The 27,688-nt window shown below is 58.1% G+C and overlaps 1 protein-coding gene across 3 annotated transcripts; it reads right to left on the reverse strand.

Moving 5' to 3' along the window:
- On the reverse strand, positions 1–27,688 carry TSPOAP1 (TSPO associated protein 1). Of its 3 annotated transcripts, none has more exons than XM_012445535.2 (32): positions 26,434–27,688; positions 25,524–25,631; positions 25,141–25,269; positions 24,388–24,567; positions 23,650–23,856; positions 22,303–22,380; positions 22,133–22,216; positions 21,778–21,867; positions 21,482–21,604; positions 21,104–21,208; positions 19,335–19,385; positions 18,917–18,937; positions 17,929–18,133; positions 17,131–17,303; positions 15,305–15,420; positions 14,902–15,011; positions 10,505–11,335; positions 10,185–10,336; positions 9,472–9,849; positions 9,148–9,387; positions 8,616–8,801; positions 7,236–8,060; positions 6,535–6,634; positions 6,304–6,455; positions 5,506–5,674; positions 5,055–5,126; positions 4,604–4,636; positions 4,308–4,411; positions 4,154–4,225; positions 3,807–3,917; positions 3,102–3,165; positions 1–1,216 (listed from the first exon to the last, which is right to left on the reverse strand). In XM_012445535.2, exons 1-31 carry the CDS (start codon positions 26,764–26,766, stop codon positions 3,136–3,138), a joined length of 5,568 nt encoding a protein of 1,855 aa, XP_012300958.2. In that variant the 5' UTR covers positions 26,767–27,688; the 3' UTR covers positions 1–1,216; positions 3,102–3,135. The 3 variants fall into 3 exon arrangements, with proteins under 3 accessions (XP_012300958.2, XP_064234466.1, XP_064234465.1); XM_064378395.1 differs by lacking the exon at positions 1–1,216 and adding an exon at positions 1,239–1,504; XM_064378396.1 differs by lacking the exon at positions 3,102–3,165 and having other exon boundaries at positions 3–1,216.

The following is a 27,688-nucleotide window of genomic DNA, read 5'->3' on the forward strand; positions in this document are numbered from 1 at the left end:
TTTTGTGAAAATAGACTTTATTATAATAAAATGTCTTTTTAAACAAATTCCCCCACCATTCCACACCCCTGAAGACCAAAGTGGGGGTGGGGGGTTCAATCAAACAATCTCTCACCACAGCAAAGGGAACATGCAAAGAGACCCTCACCCAGCAGAGGATGGGGGATGGAGTGGGTAGGGTAAGGGTGGAGAACCCCCTACCCCACTCTGAACAGGGAATGTATGAAAATAGCTGCATAAATCTGTCCTTTTCTCCAGCCCCTGGACTCCAACAGGGGTGAGAAGAAAACTATGCAAAAGAGAAGTTGAATCCAATGAGCAAAATAAGGCAAACCCAACTCCTGCTTTTGGCCCGCTGGCCCCAGGGTCTTTGCAGGCGAGACCACACAGCAGCCAGGAGGCCCCGACAGGGAGGGGTGCAGCACGATGGGGGCGGGGTGGGGCCCGCTTTGGCTTGGCCTTTCTCCTTCCCAGGCCTGGGGCCTGTGCGGTGGAAGTGAGGTGGAGGAAGCTGAACTGAGGCACTGAGTATGTACATATATACACGGCTCCACCCACCTGCCCACTGGGGAGGTGGGCCTCCAAGAGAATCCAGTGCAAACTTTCCTTCAGGGGAGGGAAGACATGATCAGGACAGCCAGAGCCATGGCGGGGGAGCACAGGCTCCTTTCTCCCCTAAGGGCCCGTCTGGGACTGGGGAGGGTGGCAGAAGGGACTAGCCCAGCACGGTGGGACACTAGTAGACGAGGTGGGTGGACCAGGACACAAGGGTCCTGGGTCCAGTCCTGGCTCAGTGACCTTGGCCAACTTACATACTCACTGTGGGCTCAGTTTCCCCTCCTGGAGGAGGAAGGTGCTTCTCTAGAGAGTTTAAGGAGCCCTGACCTTCACCAAGGCTCTTTGGTTCCCTCTGAGTGCCACAGTGTTAATGCAGAAGAACAGGGATTCTGGGCCCAGTCTGAGCCTTCCCTGCTCAGCAGAGGTGGTGATCTGGGGGCCTCTCCGGCCTCTTCCTCCTGCAGGATGGGCCACAGCTTCACTCCTTCTTCCCAGAGCCCAGCCTCCTGAGGAGCTGCTTCCCCTTGGAGAAGAGACCCCGCACCTTCTCGCTTCTGCCCGGGAGCCCCCCATGTTCAATCCTGGGGGACCTGCCAAGGTTGGGGGCACGAGGCCCACCTGGGGGGCCGAGGGGTCCTTTTGTGGCACAGACCCAGTCCTGGAATGTGACACAGAAGGAGCAAGGTCAGTGTCTGACTCCCTCCTGATCCCCTGACCCCTTAATCCACAGCCTCAGGGGCCTGCAGCCTCCCATGTCACAGAACCATGAGCGAGAACCAGGGCCTCACCTCCCTCCACTGCCAGACACACACAGCACAGGCGGCGAATGGGGAGGGTGGTGCCGAGGGAGCACTGAGTTGGGAGTCCCATGGGATGCAGTCTCAGTTCTGGATTGTTCGCTGTGACCCTGGGCAGGCCCCTTCCCTTCTCCCTACAGGGTGCAGGGCTGGCAGAGCCCAAGAGTTCTCAGAACCTGCCCCTCAGGATGGGTGCCCCCAACTTCTCCATGTCATCTCCCTCCCAAAAAAAGGAGCGCAAGGACAAGGACTGCTTAGAAGCAGCTGTCACTGGCAAAGAAGGTAGCTTCCACAGCCCCTCATAGGCAGAAGGAGCGTCTCCCCAAACCCAGCAGATGTGGCCCCCACAGGCCTTCAGGGAGTGGAGCCAGTGCCCACTCCATGGGGAGGAAGATTGGGACTCTCCCTTAAGGGACCCTAAGAGGACTGCAGGGAGGCCAGGACCCAGAGAGATTCACACTGGGGCACCACTCGGTCCCCGCCGCAGGCTCCGGAGGCTACACCTGGCTTTAGCATCTTCTCCCTTGCCGAATCTCCTCCTAAGTGCACTTGCATCCCCAAGCCACTCTCTCTGTTTCAAGTCCACCCAGACGGCACTCCTTAGAGAATAAAGCCAGGGAGCTTGGCGAACAGAGAAGCTACCAGAAAGCCCCCACACCTATGTCCCCACATCCCACCTTCACCTCCTGTACCTGGCACAGCCCTGTCAGCTCTTGCCAGTCTGCAAGTCTTCCCTTCCTCAACTCCCACTCGCTGCCCAGAGCCTGGCAGGCTCCCAGCCAGAACCAACCCTAGAGCCCAGGCCAGGGGCAGGGAAAGTGCGTGCACAGCTGAGGCCCCGCCCCCACCCCCTGCTCGATGTGGCCAAATCATCTACTGCCAACCAGCCTGAGCTGACGGCCGCTGGGGAGCCCCAGGCCCTTCCCACTGCCCCTTAGGGCTTCTTCCACAATATCCAGGAGGGAGAGGTTGTTGTGGAAACAAAAGGAGGTTTCTGAGCCCCAGAGAATAATGGCTTGGGGTTATTTATGGATTTAAACTACTCAAACTTCCCTTTTATTTTTTTATTTTTGAGACAGAGTCTTGCTCTGTCACACAGGCTGGAGTGCAGGGGCGTGATCACTGCTCACTGCAACCTTGACCTCCAGGGTTCAAATGATCCTCCCGCCTCAGCCTCCCAAGTAGCTAGGATTACAGGCATGAGCCCCCGCGCCTGGCCAAACTTCCCCTTTTATCCCCCAAGCAGAGAAAACTGAGAGTTGGCAGTAAATCATGCATCTGATCACCCTAACAGGTCACGATGCCGAGGACAAGTGTGGGAAGCCTATTATTACTGGTGGCCTTACAGTGTCACCCTGGCACCAGTAATAATTACAATATTATAATGCCATAGTCACACAGCATCATAATACCACTGAGGAGGAATAATGTGGATGGCACACCATGTTCTACAAGCCATGTATATTGTAGAATAGGAGGCATCAGCTAATATGGGACATCACACACTAAGATGACATGTAATCCTATGACAGCTGGCTCTGCCATGCGTAAAGACAAGGCAAGAGGAGCAGGAATGAGGAGGGATGACTCTTTATGCAAATCTGGCACATGGCAAGATCTCCCTCGCCATTCCCTGGAAGACAGTGGGAAAGCTGGGTCAGCTCCAGTATTTGAGACAAAGGAGCACTGTCTGATTATGGTCAAGTGGGGGTGGGGGGTCACACGGGGGGCAGTCCCCCCACTTACATGTTGCTCTCTCTCTACATATATCTATCTCCATCTAGCACTGGACTCTTCTCCTCCTCGTTCTCTGAGGACAGGGAACAAAGAGAGGAGATGGGTTACCGACAAATCCGCGTCGTCTCCGCCCGGCCGCCAGGTGGCCCTGCACAGGAGTGGCCCTGCTCTCCAAGGCCTTTGCATTTAGATCAATTGCACAGGGAAGCCCTGAGTTTTCTGGCTGCGGCTTGGCCTCCTCACTCTCTCTCCCTGCCCTCTGAGGGTGGAAGCTTAGTTGTATTCCACCCACCCCAAGGAGAGGCAAGCTCTAGGAATGAGAACCCAGGAAGCTGGGCCTGGCTGGGCAACTGGCTTCCAAAGGCACCTGGGAGGCAGGGAGACTCCCCCCCCCAGGGTGGGAGTGCCTGAAACAAGAGCTTTGATTGGCCAGAGGGGTCCTTTTCCTCAGGGCCCTCTCACCTGTGTCAGCCCCCAGGTGTTGGCAGCTAGGTCAGATGGCCTGGGGGTCAGGGTCACAGCTATCACCCCTCTGCAGAGGGTACATACTGGGGGGCAGCTGCCAGGTGGGGCTCCCCTCTGGCTCCTCAAGGGACACAGTGCTTACCTGCATGATCACCCCAGCTGCACCCCTGCGGCAACACTCCCTGGCCCCCCCACCCCACCAGCAGGGTACACCACCGTGCTGAGCTGGGAGTCCAGCTCCCCACTGACCTGACTCTCAGCCTGGAATGTTCTGGGCTCCCTGTCCAGGCCACCTGCCTCAGGCCCAGGGCCCTCCAGGAAGTTGGATGGAACCAGGCCCCTTTGTCCATTCAATTCCCCCTGGAGGGGACAGGCTGGTGAGACTGAGATCAGGGCAGAGGCTTAGCCCTGCCCCTCAACCCTGATACCCCTGGGGAACAGCTGGGGCCAAAACCACTGTCCAGGGAGGTGACATGCTCCATTCCTCCTGACTTCCTGAGGCTCCCTTGCCCATCCCCCTCCCTGGCTCTGGGAGAGCCCCCTTGGGAAGCTGGGGGACTGGGGTGTGGTATATCCCTCCCCAACAATGTTCTCACATAGTAGAAACCGTCATCGTCCATGCCCCCAAACACAGTAATGACGTCCCCTGCCCGGAAGGGCAGCTCTGCCTGTGGTAAACAAGAGGTGGCATCAGGCCCAGGAAGGCTCTGCCACCACCCCCTTCGCTGGGCTCTATCTGAGGGTCCTCACCTCCACGTCCATATTGGGGGAACTCTCCCGGGGGTTGTAGTCAAATGCAGCTACCATGGAGCGGGGAGCTTTCAGGTCAGCAGAGGGGACCAGCTTGTGGGGGCCTGCAGGGGGAGGAGGAGAAGATGCTGGACTCACTGGAGAGCACTATACCTCACCCTGTCCTCTGCACGGGACCCCTGCTGACCCCCCTGTCACCACATCCCCACTAGTTGTAGCCCTGGGGCCAGGTCAGAGGAGCCACCCACCCTATCTCCTTCCCCAGCCTCCCGGGCCCACCGGGGATACTCCTTCACCTGGACAGGGCTGGCCAGGGCCTTCAGACTCAGCTGTGGAAAGAACGAGACTGTGAGCCCCATCCCACCTCCTCGCCCAGGCTGCAGGAGCTGCAGAGCAGGCCGGACGCTCGCCCACACGCAAGGAGGCGGGCAGGGAAGGCTGCTGGGGGCACACCTGCACAACCCTTCAGTGTGGTGGTGAACTAACACCCAGAAAGGGAAAATGGCAAGCTCCGGGGTTCACAGATTTTACGGTCGGGTGCCTGTGGGGACAGAGAGCGCCACAAACCATCCCTCATCCCCACCAGAACAAAGCCCCCCACCGCGGGAGGCAGGGGATGTGAGTGGTCTGCCCTGATTCCCTTTACCTGCTCAAAACCCCACAGGCGCCTCCCCAGACAGCCAAGCAGCACCACCCACCTGCACACACACCCTCCCAGCACCTGAGACAGAATGGGGTCTTACCCACCCTTTTTGGAGCGGCGGGGCTTGGGAGGAGGCCCAGCTGTGCGGGCTGTGGAGTACACAAAGGGACCATTCCCTGATCCAGGAAAGCAGGTAGAAATAGGAGAGAAAGTGAGGCAGGGGAGGTGTGGGGGAGACAGAATCGGTACCCTGTAGTTTCCTCTCAGGGCCGTGCTGGGTTACTGAGCTTGTTTCACAAGGGCATTCATCTCCCATCCCTGACAAGAGCCCCACCCGACCTACAGGAGCCAAAATTCCTGGCTGCATGGCCGAATTCCCCTCAGCAACAGACACCCACCCCACGACGCCAGCCCACGTGCCGACTGACCGCCTTGCCGCAGGGCTCTGCTAGAGTCTGGGTAAGTGGGGCACCCCAGATGCGCTGACTGCTCAGGGTCAGATGGAGTTGGAAGGGGGCTGGTGGGAGGCGGGTGAGGGACAGCAGCTGGCCATACCTGAGCCCTCGAGGAGAATATCTGGGGACAAGTAACCCCGCTGGAGCAGCTGCTGTCTCCCGGCAGGGCTGTCCACAGCCACCTCAGCCACCATGTTGCAGGGAATGTAGCCTGTCCGGCCCCCACCTTCGCCCCGGTAGAAGCCGTCAGCATCCTTGTCCCCAAACACCTGGAGGCAAAGGCCAGTGGTCTCAGCCAATTCTGTCGCTCCCTGTGCCCCCAGGCCCCGAGCCCAGCAGCACCCCATTTGGAACTGCAGAAGAATGCTCTCCCTTTGTAGACTATGGAATGGGAAACAGGGAAGACAGCAAAGAACATGATCCGGGGGACAGGAGAAAACAGCCCTTTCTGTGTCATCCCATCCACTGTCTACACCACCACGCCCTTCACCCACCCCGGACTGGATCTCCTTAACCTCAGAGCAGTAGCAACATGCCTTCAATCAATACTTGGAGGAATAATAAGAATAGCAATGATAGGTAGATTGTGCTGCCTGTGTGCCTGGCAGTTTAAGCACTTTATGTACATTGAATCATTTAATCCAAAAACCACCCTGTAAGGTAGACACTAATATTAACCCCATTTTACCAACAAGAAAACTGAGACCCAGAGGGTCTGGGTAATATACACAAGGTTACACAGCTAGAAGGAGCAGAGTCAGGGTCCAAACCCACATCATCTGCTCTAGAAGCCGTGTTCTCTACCATGATTCAGTGATACCTCCAGTGGAGGAAAAGAGAGAAGAAGGAAGACCTAGCTGGCGTTTGGCGCTCCGAGCCCCGATGGAGAATCAGTCACCTTCAGGATCTGACCCTCTCGAAAGGGAAGCTCTTCTTCTCCAGCATCGGGATTGGGCGACATTGACACGGGGTCATAGTCAAATAGAGCCACAAAGATCCTGACAGGTAGGTGCTGGTAAGCCAGTGCTTCCGAGGGGCTCCTCACAGGGACTGTGGAGACAGTGGAGAGAGCCATGACACAGTGAGCTCTGGCCCACGGGCTCTAGCCCAACCCCCATCAGGTGCTCACCCAGCTCTGCAATGCTTGGCCTGGGGACTCGGGCACCTCTCTTCTGGGGGCCCCTCCGCCCAGAGCCGTCCTGCCCTCTGGACTCTCCAGTCTCTGTCGCCTGCAAAAAGAGGGTAACAGATGGCAGGAGTAACAAACCATCCCTCTGGAAGGCCCGTGAGCCCCAGCTCTGCCCCAGCAGCGTAAGCAGCACAGCAGCGCAGGAGCACAGCATTCCTCTCCTGGAGCCTTGGCCGGTCGGGCCTGCTGGAGACCTCCGACACCCCCACAGTGGGAGGGAGGGTGGAGGGGAGGCCCCAGCCCCAGCCCCCAAGCAGATGAGTGGAGTAGAGGGGACTCAAGTTGGCTGAGGAGCCTGCAAGAGGAGGGCCTCCCGTCAGCATCAGAGCAAGTGACCCTGCCCTGGCATCACATCAGCATCCTGAAGCCATAACCAGCTATGCAGAGGAAAGGGCAACCCTGCCCAAAGGCCGCAACCGGCGACCAGTGACAGAATGAGTAGTGTGCACCCCAGTTCTGATCAGCAGAAGCAGCAAAGCAGTGGAATGTGGGTGGGAGGAGGCAGCTGGGGGAACCCGGAGGCCCCGCCCACCTCTGCTGATGGAGGTGGCAGCGTGGAATGGGAGCTGCTGGTGGGCAGCAAGCAGGGCCACCAGGCGGCAGCAGGCAGGGGCTGCCCAAGGCGGGGAGTGAGCACAGACCCGGGAGAGTGGCTCCTTGGCTCTGCCCGTCGCACTGCGGCCTCTCCGCTCTTGCTCCCCTTTCTCCCAGGCCGGGAGGCGTGGGTAAGGTTTGGGGCCTGAATTGGCCTTCGGAGACCCCCTGGGCCTTCCTACGGTTGCTGTGCCCCAGGCCTCCCCATCTCCGGGGTAGCAGGAGCTGGTGATGCTGATGCCCCCGCTGCCCGCCTCCTGTTCGTCCTCCGAATCATATTCAATGCTGATTTCCAAGCACTTAGGGGAAAGGCAGCTGGCCAGGCCAGGCTCCAGGGCCCAGCCACGGGAGCACCTCCGGGAAGGGCCCAGCCGCCCTCTCCCACTAGCCTCTAGTCCAGTCCTGGGGCCCTCAATAACAGGGAGGCCACACCTCTCCCTCGTGGGGCCTGGTCGTCCAGAGGCCTGGGGCCCATTGTTGCTGAGAAGTCGGCTGCAGTGTTCGCGGGGATCTGGAGGCCGCCTGCGGCTTGGGGGCTTCTCAGGGGAGCCCACTCCTCTCCTCCGGCTGCTTCCACCAATCATGTCCTCCAGACAGTCTCCAGCCCTGGAGGGCTCGGGAGACAAGGGACACTGGCCAGGTCCTCGGGGCTGACCACTGTCACAGCCCAGCCCCAGCAATGCAGGTTCAGGCTGGCCAGGATCTCGGGAAGAACAGCCTGCCCCTGGCTTCTCCTCCTCATCCTCCTCTTCCTCCTCCTCCTCGGGGATGCTAAATAGCTTCTTCCTGCAGAACTGCTGGAGGGGCAGCTCCAGGATCTGCTCCAAGATCTCCTCATCGCTGTCAGTCTCACAAAGGGATTCGGGCTGGGACTGGTGGAGGTGAGGGGGTGGGAGTAGAAAGCAGCAGGGAAGAGAGATGTGTGGGGAAGAGGAGAGAGGCAGGGGTTATGGACGACACCACAGCCCTCCCACAGCGTCCTCCAAGAGGAAAGAACCAGAGGGACAGTGGCTGGCCCAAAGTTGCACACATATCCAGAGAGAGCCAAAGGAAGAATCAGGGAACACACTCGAGGAACTGCCACCAGCCCCTGTGGGACAGGAGCATTGAGGAGGAGGCCTCCCCATCCCCTCCCCAGAAGCTCCCAGCACAAGGATCTTAGGTGGCACCAGCCTCCCCTGGCCAGGGAGCTGAATCTGGTGAGCTGGAGGGAAGGTGCCGAAATGAGCTCCTCCTCTTCCCCTTTCCTTCCATGAGGGCAGAGGCTGATTCTGGGCCACTTCCCATCTCCTGCTTAGGACAGGGCCCAGGCCACAGACCTACAATGTTGCTGGCACTCAGTGGCGGTCAGAGCAGCTGCTGATACGCAGGGTGGAGGCCCCAGAGTCTGAGGCCTGGGGCCCAGCACCCCATCCCTACCCCGTTACCTTGGCCCCATTCTCCCTGTTGCTGTTGCCAGCAACCTGCTTCTGGAAGGAGCAAGTCCTGGAACCCAGCTCCTCTTCCTCCTCCTCCTCTTCCTCTTCCTCCTGGATGTCTGACAGGTCTGAATTTCGGCTGTGCTCCACCAGGGAGTTCACCAGATGAACCCCGAGCTCTGCCGTGTCCTCCTTCTGCAAGAGGCGAGGCAAGGCAGGAGAGATGGGGAGGGCAGTGAGGCGGCACAGGGGGCTCTAGGCAGGGTCAGCCCCAGCCACAATAACAGGGGTCCTTTGGCAGAGGGAGAAAGAGCCATGTCCTAAATGGGGGACGTACACAATGGGTGGGGGGCAGGGTGGGAGAAGGGAGACGGGAGCCACATGGGACAGAGAAATCCGAGAAGAGAAACAGACACACGGCACAGCAAAGGCATCGGAGCAGCACCAGAGCAGAGGACAGGCAGAGAAAGCCAGATGTGGGCTGGCAGAAGGTAGGCAGGCAGGCCCTCTGAAGTGACACAGTGTGTCCCTGAACCCCTACCTCAGCCCTGGGCCTCAGCCCAGACCCTGGGTCTCCTCCTTGGCACATCTCTGTGTTCAGCCCCTGTGAGGCCAGTGCTCCCTGGGCGGAGCTGGGGGCCGGGCAGGCCTCTCCTGCAGTCCACTCGGCCTCCTGCTCAGCCAGTGAGGGAACTGCGGGGCCAGGGTCCTTCTCACTCAGAGTGGACATGGTGGCTGTCCTCTCCTCTGAGGTGCCCAGCACCGCTGCCCCAGCCTCCTCCTGGAACAGAGGGCACTGAGGAAGGGCCCAAGCCCAGGCCCCTCTCCCAACCAGCACCTGCTCCCCTCTCCCTGGACAGGGTACCTGGGAGCAAGGTGCTGGAGGGTCCTCGTGGACCCCTTTTGGCAGCTCTCTGGAAGGGCTTGCAGGGGGTGCTCCTGGGGGCTCTTGAGTTCCAAGGGGAGCAGAGTGCTGGAGAGGAGAGCTGGGGTCTCCAGGCCCTGGGGAGGCTGAAGTAAGGGGTGCTCTGGCCTCTGGGCCTGGTCGTGGTGAGGGGCAGGAGACTCGAGCTGGCAGGCTGGCCGGAGCCAGGGCAGGAGTGATAGGAGCTGGGATGGAGTCCGCCGACTCGGCGTGGGGCGACATGGTTCGCACAACCACCTCGCGGCACACCTGCAGCAGCTGCAGCTGGGACAGTTCCACCAGCACACTGCCTGCCGTGGGCGAGGCCACCTCCATGATCTGCAGGGCGGAGGGGCAGGAGACGAGAAGCAGAGGCTGAGACAGCCAAGCGTGAGGACACACTGCCAGCAGCGGCAGCTAGTGTTATGCCAGGCATGGTGCTAAGCCCTCTGCATGACCCATCTCATTGCGTCCTCCTGGCCCATGGCTTCAGTGGTGGAACAGTTCTAAAATCCATTATGTGCTGCCAAAGCCCATGCTCTTAACTCATCTGCTTCCTGGTGCCCAAATGCCAGGGGCTGGGCATCTCTGTGCCAGGCCAGAGAGCCTAGGCCTCTGGGCATAGCAAGGAGGGACCCACCTCCACTCCCAGGGTACAGCGGGCAGAGCCATACCTTCTGCCCATCAGCATAGATGGCATAGCCTGTGACTCGGACACCGTTAGATGTGCCAGCAGCATCAATGGTGACTGGGAGCCAACTGATGATCAAGATCCCAGGGGAGGGCCCAGGCTCGATCTGCACATCCAGGGGGGCATCAGGCGGGCCTGGGGGCAGGGAGTCACAAGACCCAGTGATGCAGGACACTCCCCATCAGAGATATCTGCCCAATTTGCCGTTTCCCTGATAACGCAGATAAGACCAGGGTCCCCTTCTTCCATCACCGTGGCCTGGTCTCCTGGGTGTTCTGGACATCAGGGCCCAAGCCCACATACCTGCTGGGAGTGTGGTGAACTGCAGGGTGGCAGCCCGCTGCTCCGGCCTCTCCCAGCCTGGTTCCCAGGGCCCTTGGGGTGGGAGCTGAGCCTCCACTCGGGCCTGATAGGGTGTGCCAGGCCGTAAGTGGCAGAAGGTGGCCCAGTAGGTACTGGGGCGGGCAGGTGGGCACTCTTCCCCATTGAGGTAGATGGCATGGGCCAAGTTGCTATTGCCGGGCACCCAGGTGATCTCAGCAGATGTGGCTGTCAACCGATGGACCCGCAGCTGTCTGGGTACCACTCCGGCCCGGGCACCCACCGCCAAGCAACAGCGCAGTGGGTCGGAGCTGCCCTGGCTGGTCAGGGCCTGGACAGAAATGTGAAGGGGCCCGGCCCGCAGGTCCAGGTTCTCCAGCACAGCCTTGGGTGGCGCCCCGGGCCCCAGGGCCTGTCGCAGCTCCCCATTTACAGAGATATGGAAGCCGTGTAGCTCCACTCGCTCCGGAGGCAGGTCCCAGGCCAGCACCACGCTGTGGGCCAGCTGCTTGAGGACCACCAGACGGCGGGGATAAGGCACAGCAGGAGGCTCGCCCAGGCCCTCCGGTGATGGGCTCAGACTGAGCTCGTCCCCTGCATCCTCCTCCTCGGGTCTGGGCTGGCTCCGTCCCCCGCTGCTTTGGCCCCCGCTACTGCTGCCACCCCCACCCACACTCAAGAAACTGAGTTCACGGCCTGAGCTGTGGGACAAGTCGGCCAGCTCCGGAGGGAGGGAGGTCAGGAGGTCATCGTCCGACACACGCTCTACAAAATTGGAAGGGACCAGGCCCCTTCGGCCATCCATGAGCTCGCCTGGCAGGAGGAGGACAGGAACAGACAGAGCAGGGAAAGACAGAGACGGGATAAAGAAAGAATGGTATAATAAATGCATTTTAGCAACTGCTAGTGGGTGATCTTAAGCATTTTATTCAAATCAACATTTCACTGTCAATTCTTTTAAAAGGCAAGAGCAGTAAAGACCTGGATAGAGGTAGGTCTGATAATAGCATTCTGGTTGTTTAGGACACTGCTCCTTCAATTTTAATATCCACATGAATCACCTGGAAATTTGTTAAAATACAGATTCTAACTCAGTTGGGTCTGGATGGGGCTGAGATTCTTGGTTTTAATAAGCTCCCAGGTAATGCTGGGGCTGCAAGGATGGAGGAGAATATCATGTTCTAAGTAAGCATTTGAGAATTTCAAGGTAAAATGTCATGATGTTTTTTAAATCCTTTTTTTTTTTTTTGCTGCCCAGGCTGGAGTGCAATGGCACGATCTCGGCTCACTGCAACCTCCGCTCCTGGGCTCAAGTGATTCTCCTGCCTCAGCCTTCCAAGTAGCTGGGATTACAGGCATGCACCATCATGCCCAGCTATTTTTTGTATTTTTAGTAGACATGGTTTCACCATGTGGACCAGGTTGGTCTCAAACTCCTGACCTCAGGTGATCTGCCCGCCTCAGCCTCCCAAAGTGCTGAGATTATAGCCGTGAGCCACCACGCCTGGCCTTAAAATAATTTTTAATCTACATATAGATAAGGCAAATAGGCAAAAATGTTAACAATTGTTGAATCTAGGTAGTGGGTATATAAGTGGTCATTGTGCCATTCTATCTATACATTTGAAAAAACGTTTGTGTTAAAAATTGCAATAATAATAATTTCATATTAAAGTTTTAAAAATAAGCAGGTTAAGATGAGAAAACTGGCTGGGCTTGGTGGCTTATGCCCATAATCCCAGCACTTCAGGAGGCAGAGGCAGGCAGATCGCTTGAGCCCAGGAGTTTGCGATCAGCTTGGACAACATGGCAAAACCACATCTCTATAAAAAATGCAAAAATTAGCCGGGAGTTGTAGCATGCCTGTAGTTGCAGCTACTCAGGAGCCTGATGCGGGAGAATCTCTTGAACCAGGGAGGCAGAGGCTACAAGTGAGCCATACTTGAGCCACTGCACTCCAGCCTGGGCGACAGAGCAAGATGCTGTCTCAAAAAAAAAAAAAAAAAAATTCTGCTGATTGAGTTTTACCTGGGCCTGAGGAGTAGGAGCTGGGTGTCCCTCAACTTCCCTTTGTGAACAGCAGATATCCACAGAGGGAGAGAGAGGGAACCAACTCAGCAGGGTAAGGGAAGGAATCTTTAGAGATAAAGGAAGTAAGTGCTAGTGAAAAGAGTCACTGGTAGGTTCCGGAAGGACCAGGACCCCAGCAGCTTGCATCTAGAAGCATGACTGACAGCAGTCAATCCAGGCAGCCACCAATTATTACGTTTTGTTACCTGTGTCAGTTCTGCTGAAGACTTGACAAGAAAGTATTTTAAAACATTTGCTGTTGTTGTTTGATTGAGGGATATCAAGGAAGCTGGGCACCCAGCATGTCATGTCACGGCCAATTTAAAGTAGAAAAAAAAATCTCAGGGAACAGACAGCTGGTAGCTGGTGTGCCTTATTGGGAGGAACAGGGAGCACGAGCCAGGGTTTAGGGCAGAGGGGAGAGTGTAAGCAGGTCTGAGCTGCAGAGAGGCCTGGAGTTTCCCCAACAGTCATTTGTGCCCCCCACCTCCACTCTCTCTCTCTACCTATGCTAGGGGAAAAAAAAGTAAGGAAATTTGAAGAAACAATAGGGACTGTCAATAAATTCGGTGATACAGTTAACACTGTAGAGGGTTGAATGGTGGCCACCCAAAAATATGTCCATGTTCTAATCCCTGGAACTTGTGAACATGACCTTATTGGAAAAAGTGTCTTTGCAGATGTAATTAAGTGAAGGATCTTGAGATGAGATCATCCTAGATTATTTGGGTGGGTCCTAAATCTAACGACAAGCATTCTTATAAGAGAGACACGCAGAGGAGAAACCCTGACACACTGAGAGGAGGAGGCGATGGTGACCACAGACACAGAGACTGGAGTGAGGTGGCCATCAGCCAAGGAACAACTGGAGCCACCAGAAGCTGAAAGGGACAAGGAACGGAACCTCCCCAAGAGACCCCACAGGGCACGCACTTCTGCCAATGCCTTCATTTCAGACTCCTGGCCGCCATAAGAGGCTGGTGAGAGAATCAATGTCTATTGTTGAAGCCACTCCATGGAAATGTGTTCCTGCAGCCCTAGGAGGCGATCATAAGCACTAGCACTGTGGAGTGGAGATGAAAGGCAGGGTCTTCACAGTAAGAGGATCTCCAGCCTGCAGGGCTGAAGCTGGAGCCTGGGCCAGAGGCAGGCACAGGCTCCATAAGCCTGCACGGCTGAGAACAGCCTTGGTGGCCCGGACGTAGAGGAAGCAGTCCTTCAGCTAAGGCTGGACAGGGAATACGGCATCTCACCCCCAGTGGTCTACGGGCCTTTACGTCTATCCCAGTTTATCCCAGATCGCAGAGTTCAAATTCTAGTCATTTGTGGTTAGTTAATACTTATGCCTTTGCGGTCCCCCTCCAAAAAAAGGTGTTTGGGTTTTGGTTTTTGATTGGGGTTTTTTTTCTTCATTTGTAAAGTATAGTTTTCCTGAAAGCTTTTTATTAATCTTGATTTTCATAATCTACCCTTGTAGGGAGTTTAAGTGCACAAAGCCAGGTGCCATGAGTCCCAGTAGCTCCTCAAATAACAAAGCAGAGGACCCAGGGAAAAGAAGCTGAGCGGGCTCCCAAGCGTCCAGGGTTGCAGATTCAGAGCTAAGCCCATTCCTAAATCTCTACACACAGCTGTGGCTCTCACCCTGCCCTGTCCATACCCGCTCCAATTCTCTACACAGTGTCATCCTCTCTGCTGCTGACGGACTCAGCCTGCTGGTACCCAGGCCACGGCCACCCCGAGAGAGTCTCCCAAGGGCATGTCTTCCACAGGCCCATGGTGCCCAGTCTCAATGAGGTCTCTGTCTTAGTTCCCTCATCAGCCTTCTGACTCCCCACAGGAGCTGCAGAACTGGCCTGAAGCTCACTCCCTGCCTGGGCCCTGACAGCCGCTAACTGCTCACATACACCTTCCCTTGGGATCTTTACCCTGATTCCTCCTTCTCATACCTAACTGGAGTCCAGCATCAAATCTATGCTGCAAACCTGACCTCAGGTGCCACTAGTGTGAAATACTGCCATTGTCTGACTATCCACACAAAATGAATCTAGCCAAAATCTCCTGAGACGCTCTCCCCACCAACTGGACTATGCTGTCCTGCCCTGCTTGGAGCCAGATCCCCTTCTTTCTCTTTCCCCAATGGCCACCAGGTCTCTGTATGCCTTTTAGCTGAGTCCAAAGTGTTAAGGTGGGCTGAGCACGCTAGACAGAGAGGATGAGAGGATGGATGGATGAACGGACAGATGGAGGTCTTTGGGAACATGGGCTCAAAGGCAGGGGAATGGACAGAATGACCCCCACTATCTTCCTACCTTCAAAAAAGCCATCCTCATCCATGTTGCCATAGATGTAGATGTACTCGCCAGCTGTCAGCGGAAGCTCTGCTTCTGGATTCTCGTTGGGGCCCTCAAAGGGGTTGTAGCTGTTGGGGGAGGCACAGAGGAGGAGGAGAGTGACCTGCTTTCCACTCCCACGTCGCATCTTCTCTCCCCCACTGCACTGAGCCTCTATGGAGACTTGGTTGTGGTTGTCCACTGCTAGCAAATCAGAGCCCTCACCGCACCAACTCTGGCTTAACTAGGTTATATGAATAGGCCCACTGGGTCCTGCACCACCCCCACCACTTCCAGAGGCCTCTATCTCCACCCAGCCCCCTCCTTGCATACACCCCAAATGCTGAGGGCGAGTTCGGGGCGGTGAGGGTGAGGGACCCACCTATAACGCGCTAGGAAGACCTGGATCCTGGCTCCTCCCCGGCTGCCCTCTGGCGCGGCTGGGAGCAGGGAGACGCTGTCCACCTCCAGCTCCTCTACCTCACTGGCTGTGTCCACCTGGGGGCAAACAGAAAGCGCTGATTCCTCTTCAGGGCCTGGGGTCCAATGCCAACCGCGCAGGTTTCCAGGCTGAGCCAGAGGACCTATTGCTTTGAGGACGGAAAGGGAGTACGTCCGTGCTGCACGAGGCCAGTGGGAAGGGTCCCCTGATGCCCTCTCAGTACCTGAAGCAGGTCTGGGCAAAGCCCAGCTGCCCTGGGCAGAGGCAGTGGTGATAACTCTAACCCTTCCCTGGGCCTTTACTGCACCCTCCAGGAAATAAGGCCACTCCCCCCCTCTCAGAGGGGCACAGACCATGCTGGCATGGGGAGTGGATGTCAATAGCAGTTTGGCTCCTTAAGGTAAAAACTTAGCAAAGTTTCCAGATGCAGTGGCTCATGCGTATAATCCCAGCACTTTGGCAAGCTGAGGCAGGTGAATCCCTTGAGCTAGGAGTTTGAGATCAGCCTGGGAAGCATAACAAAACCCCATCTCTACTAATACAAAAATTAGCTGGGTGTGGTGGTACACGCCTGTGGTCCCAGCTACTTGGGAGACAGAGGTGGGAGGATCACTTGAACCTGGAGGCAGAGGTTGCAGTGAGCCGAGATCACGCCACTGCGCTGCAGCCTGGGCCATAGAGCGAGACCCTGTCTCAAATTAAATAAAATTTTAAATTTTCAAAAAAAAACTAAAAAAAAAACCTTGGCAAAGCACCCCAAGGGTAAATCGCTGGAAGCAAGGAGGCTGAAGGAACCTGAGAGGTCCCTGCTTCTAGCCAAGTGACAGTGTTCTGCCGTTCAGCTCTGGAACTCAGAACTTGCTGTCTACTTCCCACACCCCAGGGCACCCCAGCCTCGGGGCACCCTGATTGAGACCACTGTTGAGATTGCTGCAGTGGCCTGGGAACAGGCTGTCTTCTCTTCTCTGCCAATGCCTGGGAGAAGGAGAACAAGCAGGCAGCCTCTCCACGACCACATCCGAAGCTGGCACCACCCTTCTACCCCACCAGGGGGCAGTAGAGGCCCAGGGCTGCATTCTAACACTTTTCTGAATGTTTGGTTCGCAGAGCTGCTCCTGACCTGCCCCCTCCACCTTCTGGGGTTTTTGGGTAGAAAGAAGGATGAGTTGATGAGATGAGCTATGAGTAATGCCCAGGAACTTAGTAATAATAACAGCTGCCCCCTGTTGAGCATCTACTGTGTGCCCAGCACTGAGACGGGCACGTTCCTTACTCATTTAACCCTCACTACAACCTTAGAAGGCAGATTTTATTAGCTCCAAGATTCGGATAAGGAAACCGAAGCCCAGAAAGGCTCAGTGACTTGCCTAAGGCAAAGCTGGAATTGGAATCCTGAAGCATGTGCTCTTTCTCACACAACCACCTGCTTTCACTACAGTTGCTCTTAGGAACAGTCTCATTATGCAGATCCTGGTGACCAAGTGTCACCTCCATCCAGCCCAGCACTCCAGAGCCTCCCTGGGCCTCCCGGGGTGGTCCCAGGTGGGGTGGCCCCAGGTGGGGCTCGTAGGCAGGCCGTGGAGAGCAGGGATGGCTCCACCTGAGCCTCTCGCCCACAGGAGGAATCCACAGGCCTCCTACCTCCCAACTGGAGACCCCAGAAGTTGCCACCCAACTCCCGGGGATCCCAGAAGAGGTCAGAGCCACCTGCCCTGCCCCCTTCCCCAAGCCAAAGCCGGAACTTCAGGCCCCACCCCAGCACTAACCTCAGGTGTAGGGCATGACTTGGGGCTGTTGTGGATGGACTCGGAGCGGGAGGAGTTGGAGAGAGACTCTGCCTTCTTGGTTGTCCTTCGAGGGACCCCAGTGAGGGTAGCAGGGGCAGGCTCAGAAGACTTTGGGGTGCAGCGCCCGGGGGAGCCCGGCGGGAGGTCAAGGTCTAAAGAGAAGATGGCACGTGGGCTTGGGGTCTGTGGCCTGAGGAGGGACCAGGGAGATAGGGTGGTGCTTCTTGGATATGGGGGCCAGGCCCTCCACAGCCGGGCTTCCTTACAAAAAGGGAAATATTTAGCAAGAAACTTACTAAATAGAGGTTTACATATATTATTTTACATGATCATCAAAGCAGCTCGATGAGATGCATTTAATTATTCCTGTCTTTCAGCTTAAAAAACTATGGTCCAGAGAGGTTAAGCCGCATTCTCAAATCAAAGTGACTGTCAGATAAGTGGAGCTGGGACCACCAGATCCAACTGACTCCCAAGCCCCTACTCCACAAGACCACACTACCTGCTACTGACTCCTAGCGCCAACTCCTAGCCCTGACCATTCAGGTCTTTTTGGAAGGAGAAGAACAATGACCCAAGATGCCTGGGCTAGACTCTGGACAGTCACTCCCTTGGACTCTATTTTTCCCCAGCAGAACCTGGTTCTAGCCAGGCACAACTCTAACCTGCTGTGTGACTTTGGATGACTTGTTGGACTTCTCTGATTCTGAACTCCCTGCTCTACACAAAAGCCCAGGCCTGGAGATTCCAGGCCAATACCACTGGTGCCCCCCGTACCTTTGGGGCCAGATCCCCGGCAAGGCTGGGGGGTGGAGCAGCAGCAGGGAGGTGGTTGGTGGTCTCCAAGCGTCCCGCAGTCCAGGGCAGAGGTGAGCAGATCCAAGGGGCCCGGGTGCAGGCGGAAGGCCTGGAGTTCCTGAGCCAGGAGGCTGAAGCGCTCGGTTTGGCTGCGGCACTGTTCCTCGAGCTCTCGAACCCGGGCCTGGCCAAGACCCACCATGAGCCACCAGGCCCCACAAAGCTGCCCAGTGCCAGCCCATGCCATCTCCACACAGCCCTACACTGGGTTTCAGGTCACATCCATTCACCCAGCCCCAGGCCTCGGCACCAGCCTTGCCGCTGCCCTGAACGCATCAGAGCTGAGGGGTAAGTTCCGGGCGGTATCCTGGGGCATCTTCACCCCAGGCCCCTCCAGAGCAAAGGCTGGGCCTGCCACACACTCGCCAACCCTCGGGCTGGAGGCAATGGCACTTCTGCCTCTGGCTACTTTCTAGGCCATCAGGGATCATTCCCACCCCATCATCACCACCGTCACCTGGGAGTTTTCTCAGCTCCACCACCCATCACCCTCCCACAGTCAGCAACCCAAACCCCTTCCCTCAGAGAAGGGGCCAGGAAGTGGCACAGGGAAGCAGAGATGTCTTCGTGATGGGAATGGGCCAACGCCCGGGAAGTTTTCTCAGGCCTGAGGAGAGTCCAAAAGCAGGGTCTCTCTCTGGCCAATAGGGAGAGCTCCTGAGTTAGACTGGGGATGAACTTCCTCATGCTCAGGGCGGCTAGAGAGGGGAGGCCCTGCGGTGGCAGGCCTGGGAGGAGGGGACAGTGGCATTTGTCCTGTAGGAACCCCACCCCCTCTGGATTCTCAGGTCTGCTCCCCGTGACACCCTCTCTGCTGGAGGAGAGAGTAGGACTGCTTGGGCCTGAGGGAGGAGCTGCAGCTCAGCCAGCCTAGAGAGGTGTGGGGAAGCAGAGAGTGGGGCGCTACCTGCATGGAATCCAGGGTAGACTGAGGCAGGAAAGGAAGCAGAGAACAGGTTAGACCCCTGAGCCTGTGAGTCGCTAACCCAGAGAGGGCGGGGGAGAAGGGGGCCTAAGTGGACGCCCTCCAGTCTGCTCCCTGGACTGACTAACCGTCCCTAAACGGAAGGCTATCTCGGGGTGAAGGCAGCCTCTGGGAGTGGCCGCAATGGGAGGCTGCTGCCACCAGGCTTAGGAGCCCCCTGTCAGCCGTGCCCACCCTGAGAACTAGGCCAATGGTGGATGGAACTCCCCCAGGCCGTGGAGCATTTAAGAGCCCCTCCTGCAACCCCTCTCCCACCGCCATAATCCATCCCAGCTCCGTCTGGCGCTCCCCTGCCTTCCTCCCAAGATGGTGGAACAGGGGCCACTTCCAGGGGTCCTACCTCCAGCAGTTGCACAGCCCCTTCATGTTCCCTCTTGGCTTCCGCCTGGGCCTACAGGTGGGAGGAACCAAAATGCTGGAGGGAAGGATAAGGAACGGGGTGGAGCAGAGAGGGATGTGAGGGAGGGAGCGGGGAGAGGACTGAGGCAGGGGAGGAAGAAGCTGGGAGAAAGAAAAGGGTAAGGAGAGAGGAGAGAGGGATAGGAAAGCGGGAGGCTGAAGGGTTTCTCCCTCCCGAACACCCACCCTCAACCATACCTTAGACCAGAAGGCAAAGGGGTCCAGGAGAGGCGTGACCTGTCTCTGCTCCCCTCTTTCCTGGGCAACCATCCTCCCGGTTTCCCTCCTACCTCTCTGGATGCTCCTTCTCAGTCTCTTTTGCCTGCTCCCTGCCCCCTATTTTCAATGTTAGGGTGCCCCTGGAGCCAGTGCTGGGCCCAGTTTATACTGTCTACTCTCTCCCTAGGGCTCCCATGTACTCCTACAACTAAGCACCCTGATGGCTCCAAATAGCTCCAAGACCAACCTGCCCATAACCGCAGGCTCATGTATCCAAGTACCCATGGACAGCTCCCTTTGACTGTTTAGCATGCAGCCCAAACATGACCAAAACGGAATTCAGCACTCAGGATTCCCGACCCATGGACAGCTCCCTTTGAATGTTTAACACGCAGCCCAAACATGACCAAAAAGGGAACTCGGCACTCAGGATTCCCGACCTCTCAGATCTGCTGCCCCTTCATCCTTCACCTTTTGGGGTGTGAAAAGCCCCACCCTCCACCAGGGTTTATACAGCAAATGGCTGACAGAGAAGGGATTCAACTGGAATCCCACAGGGAGCCCCGTCAATTCTTTTTTTTCTTTAAGATGGAGTCTTGTTCTGTCACCCAGGCTGGAGTGCAGTGGTGCCATCTCAGCTCACCACAACCTCCGCCTCTCGGGTTCAAGTGATTTTCCTGCCTCAGCCTCCCGAGTAGCTGGGATTACAAGCACACACCACCATGTCTGGCTAATTTTTGTATTTTTGGTAGAGACGGGGCTTCACCATGTTGACCAGGCTGGTCTCAAACTCCTGACCTCAAGTGATCTGGTGTGAGCCACCTCACCCGGCCAGAACCTTGTCAATTCTATCTCTAGAACACAACCCAAACCCAGGCACCTGTCTCCACCTCCACTGCGTGCATCCCTCTCCAGAAAGCGGCCATCTCCCGCCCAGGCCCCACTCCGTGCCTGCTCCCACAGTCCACCCTCCGCAATACTACCCATGTGATCCTATAAAATTATGACTCAGATCATGTCACTCCCCCACTTAGGATCTTTCAAGAGCTTCTAACCACTCACAGAGCAGAATACCCAAACTCTTCCCATGGCCTTTAAGGCCCGCTCCCTGCACACTGCCCATCGCTTGCTGTCCTCTAGCCACACTGGTCTCAGACTCCTCCAGCTCTTCCATCCACAGAGCATGTGCATCTACTCCTCCCACCTGGCAAGCTCAATCGTCATCCTGATGAACTCTAAAGCGGCTCCTCACCCCATCCCAAGTCACTCTGTCATATCACCCTGTTCTTCTCCACCACCTTGCTCATCAGTGTCTGAAATCAGCTCACTCATGGATCTGCGAATTTGCTGACAGTCAGGGACCTGGTCTTTGTTCTCCACAGTCTCCCTACCGCCTAGCACAGTGCCAGGCACACGGTGAATGCTTGTTGAATGAGTGAGTGGCAAAGCTGTTGTTCCGCAGCCCACCAGCTTCCCTCACGGCGGCCCCACCTGTTGCAGCCTCCGGACCTCCTCCTGCTTCTCCCGCAGGCTGAGCCGAGCCTGCTCATGCTCCACCTCCAGCTGCTGCCGCCTCTGGGCCACCTCCCGCATGTGCTGAAACACAAGATCAAGTCAAGGCCAGAGCCCTCACTTGGCCGTTTCTAGAGAAGATCTAAGATGAGGAAGCTTCCAACACCATCTGCTGCAGATCCCCCTAGTATAAAGGAAACTGAGTCTGGAGAAGGCAAGCAGCTGGCAGCTCCAGGCCCGGGCCTCAGAGCTAGTGTCACTCCCTAAGCACATTCTACTGTCCCACTTGCTCCCCGTGCCAGGGCCCAGCAACCTCCCCTTCAGCACCTGCTGAATGGACCTGCTCCATCCCCTCACCTTCAGCACCTGCTCCAGGCTCTCCAGCTTGCTCTGCAGGCCCTGGCTCTTGCGAAGGGCTGAGTCTCTCTCCTGTGTCACCCCCAGGAGCTGGCCCCTTAGCTCCGCATTCTCCCACTCCACCTGGCAAGGGGACAGTGGCAGGGAGCTGGGTGGGTAAGCCTTGACCCACCAGTGTCCTCACAGCGGGAACAGTCCTCTATCCCGACTCAGGGGTGGAGGAGAAAGCCCCTTGGCTGGGGACTGGGGCCCTGAGGGGAGCACAGGTCTCCACGGCACCTGGTCAGAACTGGTACCTGCTCCTTCTCTGTGGCTCTCCCACTGAGCCGGGAGTTCTCCTCCACCAGGCGGGCATTTTCATTCTGCGCTTCTCTCAGCTGCAGTTCCTGAGCAGGGCAGAGGAGCTCTTAGGAGGAGGCCCAGCACTCATATCCCCCCTCTCCCGACACAGAGGACCCTGCCCTCCTCCCAGGCCAGGCCTTCCTCCCCTGCTGGAACTTGCGCCAGCCAGGAAAGGAAAGCACTGAGGAGCAGGAGGGAAAAGGTGTGCTTGAGGGCAGGAGGAGCAGAAGCGGAGCTGAGAGGGAGCCCACCACCTGGCTGGCCTGGGCGAAGGGAGGAGCCGCCTCTGAGCTGCCCTCAAGAGCTCACCAGCTCCTCACATCGCCTCTGCTTTTTCCGGGCTTCCTGCTCCAGGCTCTCGCATTTCTTCCGCTTCTTACTGAGCTCCGATTCCTGTGTGGTCAGAACCAAGGGCTCCTCATGTGGGAAGGTACATCTGCCCTCAGCAGGCTGCCTCCAACCCTTGACCTAGGACTTACCAGCTGCTGCACCCTCTGCTGTTTCTCTGGCTCCCCTAGAACCACCAGTAGGTTGTCCACATCCTCCTGGGGCGTGGCCTAGAAATGCCCAGAGGCAAGGGGCCAACACCTGAGAACAGGGCCCCAGGGCAGCCTACCCCAGCCCAGCCTGCCCAGGGCAGGTTCCCACTCCATCACCCAGCCAGCAAGAGGTCCCTGCCTAGGAAGAGCAAAGAGGGGTACTGTCTGCTCACCCCCTCCCATCCTCTCCAGCTGATGTAGGAGTACAAAGGCTGCACCCCTGTGTCCTGGAGCCATAAGTGCTTTGAGATCCTGGGACCCACGTGTGCCCTGGGAGATGGGTCCTCTATCCAGGCCAAAGCTTTCCCTTTTTAGCTTTCAGCAGCAGCCCTGCTCTGCACTCAATAACTGTCCTGGGTGTCCTTCAGCGACTGGCAGAGAATTAGGAGGCTGCTTGGGCCCCCGGGGATGTGGTGCTCCCCAAGATAGGGGTTCTGTGTCATCCAAACCTGGGCTTGGCCTAGAGCAGCAGGGGCCCATCCAGACCCTCCTCCTGGCTTCCCCCAAGCCCACCCTACCACACCTTCCATTTATCCGTGCAAACTTTGGGGGAGGACAGGTCTTGATGGGAGGTGCCTCTCCCTTCCAGGGCCAGCCAGAGAGACAAAATCTGAGCAAGAAGCATCCCCCCTACCCGGAGGTCTTGCTCACTATCAGATCACTACCGGGTCCCTCCTCCCAGCCCTCTTCCCAGAAGGAGGAGGGACCTACTTGCTGCCCACCTAGGATGATGGAGAGAAGCCAGACCCTTAAGTTCTGGGGGTCCGGAGTGGGTCCCTGGCCCTCGAGACGGGCTGCTTAAGCCCCGCGCTCAGTGAGGGTCGTCTGTACCTGGAGCTGGGGCGGACGTACCGCCGCCGCCCGGGTAGCCGGGGTCAGGCCTGGCGAGCCAGGCGGGCGCTGACGGGGGCGTCCCCGCTCTACGGCGGCAGCGGGAGGAGGCAGCGCGGGCTGGGCCCCGGGCGGCTGCCAGGACAACCAGGGATTTGCGGCCGGGCTGTACCACTGGCAGCGCGGCAGGGGCGGGCGGCCGGTCTGGCCCCGCTGGGCACAGGCCTACGGAGGGCAGAACCCTGGAGCCCCTGGGGGAGGCCACGGCGCAGGTACGAGCGCGGGAGGCTTGGAAGTGGACCCTGCCCAGGACGGGAAATCTCCCCAGGCCCTGGGAATGCGCACGCCACCACCGGGTCCTTAGGGTTCTGAGCACGGTGCAGGGGAGATCCCGGTGGTCGCTCCCCACCCCTCATCTGCACGCACCCACACACCTGCCCTTGCGCCGGCGCTCACCTCTCCCGGGGCCCCGGGAGCCGGCGCCCCGGGAGCCGGCGCCCCTGCTCTGGCCTGGGGAGCAGGACCCGGGGGCCGGGACGGCGGGCGCGGGGGCGTCTCCCGCTGGTTGCGCAGCGCGATCTGCCTCTGCAGCCGCAGCACCTCCCGCTGGGACTCGCGCAGCAGCCGATCGAAGTCCCGCACATGGAGCCACTGGGGACCCTCCTGAGGTTAGGGCACAGGGACAGAGAGGGGAGTCAGACCTAACCCTTGCCCGCCCCATCCATCCCCGGCAGAGCCCTTCGCTTTGCTGGAGGGGCTCGGATGCGCGGGAATGTGCACACCCTCCCATGCATGCATGCCTGGGTACCTGTGCATGCGTGTGTGCCCACATGCTCCCGCGAGCCCGTATGCGGACATTCTCAGTAACTTATTTCTTGGGTGCTCTCAATGTGCCCAGCATTGTGCTAAATGCCTTGTGAACATCGCTTCACGCAACGCGTGTGTGGATGCATACAGCCAGACCCACCGGCACACAACCTCAAGCCTGGGGCACAGAAACGCCCAGGTCTGGAACTCATGGCTCCACCCCCTTCTCCCCTCTCCCACCTGGGCCGTTGCCAGGGGAACCTACTCCCAGCAACCTCCACCCTCCTGTTTCATTTGCATCTCATTAACTTCTTGTCCGCATCCCACCACAGGCAGATGGCCTTGTGCAGGGCCGAGATGGAAGAGGTGAGCAGGGCCTCCTCGCACCTTGCCCACCAGGGTGAGCCTGGCCTGCAGCTCCCTGCACTCCCGCTGCAAGGCAGCAATCTGCTTGTCCTTGGCCAGCAGTGCACTGGCTGTCTCACTGAGGTCCCGGGCTCGCTGGCGGGCTATGGCCTTCCGACACAACTCCAAGCTGGCCCCCGGCCGGGGCAAGGGGGCACTCACCTAGCCAGAGGAGGGGCAAGGCCAATGGTCACCCGAGGGCTGGGGCATTTCTGCCATTCCTCATCTCCTCCCAAAGGAGGAGTTAGCATGAAAACCTAGGAGGTGGCCACCTGCTTCCACCCTGTCTGGAGTCTCAGAAAACCAGCAGCCTCACTTTACCCCATCCCAGCAGTCGGAAAGGATTAACTCTACGTCCAATTCTAGGACCAAAGGATGCTGCTAATTTGGGGTTGCCACTGTGATGGGTCTCATCCCTGCCCCCACTTCAGCTCTGTACCCTGAGATGAGCTCAGCAGGAGGCTGCGGCCAGCACCAGCACGTGGTAATCCAAAATCCGGCTCCCTGCCTGCTCAGGAACCTCCCCATCCAGCTCTTCTCTCCCCACTGCAGCTCCAGAAACCTTTGGCCTCCTGGCCTGGCCAGCCTCTGCCCTTCCTGCACCTGAGCCCCTAGATTCTTGCTTTCCTAGGTGCTGAGTCTGTGACTCCCAAGCTTCAGACAGCCCTTAGGCCCAGCCCTGGCTCCCCTCTCCCCTGGTCGCCCAGCCTCCAGCCAGCAGCCTCCTGTCCTCACCACCCTCAGGTTCGTTTCCTGCAGCTTTCGGGCCCTCTCCTCCAGGCGCTTGGCAATGACTGCCAGCTCGGCATTCTTCCTCTTCAGCCTCCGCACCTTCTCTTCTGTCTCAGGAAAGCTGCTCTTTCTCTGACAAGGGGTCAGGCAGAATTGGGGCATGTAGGGAACACCCCACAGACCCAGTCCTAATTGCCCAGGTCTTGGGCTAGAGCCCTAGGCTCACAATGGGGTCCTTGGCAACTCTAGGCAGGGGTTTACTCTCTCTGGGTCTTGGGTTTTGTCACCTCCATGGAGCCCCCACCTGGAGAGATGGTCATGGGGTGAGGAGGGCACTGAGGGCCTGGCTCCAGCCAGAACGCAGGACCCCAGTCTCCAAGCCTCACCAGCATCTGGTTTTCCTCCTTAAGGATGGCACAGTGCTGCTGCAGCTCCCCCAGGGCCCTCAGCAGCTCCAGATTGGGCCTGTCCCCAAAGCCCATGTTCAGCTTGGCCTGGCATGGGAAAGGACCAAGGACAGCACCTCAAAAACCCAGTCACCCAGCAGAGCCTTCCATGTGGAAGCACCCCCCATCCATGGTCCAAGGAGACATGGAGATGAAACTGTTTCCCCCCAGGTCCCAGGCGTTCAGAGCGGGCCAGAGGAGGCCTAGGCGAAGGAGCAGTCCAGTACTCCATCCACACAGGCACCCCCAACCCTGGGACCTTCCTGCTCTCCCCTGATCCTTCCCACTCTTATCCATCTTCTCCTCCAGGGAAATGCCAGCTCGAGCTCCCACTCCCATCCCTTCAGACTCCCCTGCCCTCCCCCAAAGTCCTGTTCCCTCCCTCTTCTACAGAAGGCTGCTCCACCTCAACCCTGGCTCAACCCTGGCTCAATCCTGCCCAAAGCCCCCTCCCGTCAAACTGCTTCCTCTACTGATTCTACCATACACCTCCACACTCCCCCTGTACTCCCAGCCCCCAGGGACAGACAGACTCATGGAGGAAGAGATACAGACAGACAGACACACTGTCAGGGAGAGGCACAGAGAGGGACAGGGCAGCAGCAGGGCCAGATACAGACAGACAGGCAGAGAGAGTCAGAAGGACGGACAAATGCCGAAAGAAACGGAGCCCCCAAGATTTCTGCTTGTTGAAGAAAGGACAGATAGCCACAGAGTCAGACCCACAGACAGGCCAAGAGAGGAGAAGTGGGCAGTGGGGATGCATACGTGGCCTCACCTCCCAGCCAGGCTGGAGGACATGGTGAGAGACCCCCACCCTGCAGACCCCGGCCCCCCACAGATCCCTTACCTTCGGGAAAGCCTCTACTTCCTCATCCTCTGGCCTCAGGCAGGTGGGTCCAAAGCTTGATGCTTGCTGGCCCAGGCTTGGTAGACCAGCCTCTGCTCCTTCAGAGTCAGTACCCACCAAGGGCCTGGAGCGCTGGGCTTCTTTGGGCTCGGAACTCTCCTCAGACCTCAGTTCTTGGAGCTGCAGAGCTGCCGGAGGAATATCGGCGACCCTTGGGGCTGCACCGCCAAGTTCACCCCCTCGACCTGGAGTCCAGCTCTGCCAGGTGGGCAGTGCCCATGGCTCCATGGCTCCAGGGTCCCCAGGCCGTGGGAGGGTTGTCAGTTGCTCCATGGTACTGCCAAGGGGCTCCAGAACCCGGGCCGGGGGACATCACCCAGCCAGATCGGGGGACTGGCGAGGGTCATGCCAGGCCAGCTCCTCTCCCCTCTGAGCTCTTGCTTCACCGACGCTCCATCCAAGGTTGGCTGAGCTCTTTCCCACCCACAAAGGAGGCTGCAGAAGGCACCAGGGCTGCCAGAGCTGGAGCCAGGGGTATGTGAGCTATGTTTGCTGGTGGCTGTGTATGTGCGTGAGTATGTGGAGGAACGAGGGTGTCCCCCGTGGGGGTGGGGAGGATGTGCAGAGGCCACCGACAGCTGCGCCTGGGTGAGGGTGTGCGTGTGTGTCTCCAGGTCTGCCGTGCAGCTCAATGCTGTCTTGTGAGTCGGGAAGATGGGTGCCCCCACTTCTGTGTCGAGGGGGGTGGTGCTGTGTGTCACTGTCTGCCCATTTCAGAGTTGCCAGTTGTTTCTCTGTGTGTGTGGGTGTCTGTATTGCAGGGCTGTGGCAGTATGTGATGCTGTCACTGGTTGTATCTGAGTGTGTCAGTGTCGTGCAGCTGTGTGCATCGGTGGTGTTGTGTGTCTGTCAGTGTCTGTGTGTCTGGCCATCCGTCGCAACCCCTTAGCCTGGCCAGGGGCTTCAGGAGCTGCTGGGGGTGATCCCCAGTGGTCCGCTGTGGTCCTTTATCTCCGGCTCCGCTCTCTGCTGCTGCTCTCTTGCTTCTGGGTGGCTGGGCTGGTCCTAAGGAGGCCTGGGTCGATGCGCTGCTTGCCTCATAGTCTCATCCCCTGCTGGCCTCAGCTCTGGGGACTGCAGGGGTCCCTTATAGTCCGGGAGCCTCGAGATGGTGGGCTCGGAGGAGGGCTGAGCCTCAGAACTGGGGGGGGCAAGCCGGGGAGAGCCAGCCCTCCCCTCCCCCTCCTCCTCCCCT

The sequence above is a fragment of the Aotus nancymaae genome, unplaced genomic scaffold, assembly GCF_030222135.1.
Source record: "Aotus nancymaae isolate 86718 unplaced genomic scaffold, 86718_ANA_hifiasm-v0.15.2.pri h1tg000018l, whole genome shotgun sequence".
Lineage (NCBI taxonomy): Eukaryota > Metazoa > Chordata > Mammalia > Primates > Aotidae > Aotus > Aotus nancymaae.

Bases quoted from the DNA above. Each gene is read 5' to 3' on its own strand.
- TSPOAP1 (XM_064378396.1), bottom strand. From the start codon at position 26,766: ATGGAGCAACTGACAACCCTCCCACGGCCTGGGGACCCTGGAGCCATG. The intron at 10,337-10,504 runs GTATGTGGGCTT...CCCTGCCCCCAG, and splicing joins GTTCACCACACTCCCAGCAG to GCCCGCCTGATGCCCCCCTG. The intron at 1,217-3,806 runs GTCAGTGGGGAG...GTCACATTCCAG, and splicing joins CATTCCAGGCTGAGAGTCAG to GACTGGGTCTGTGCCACAAA.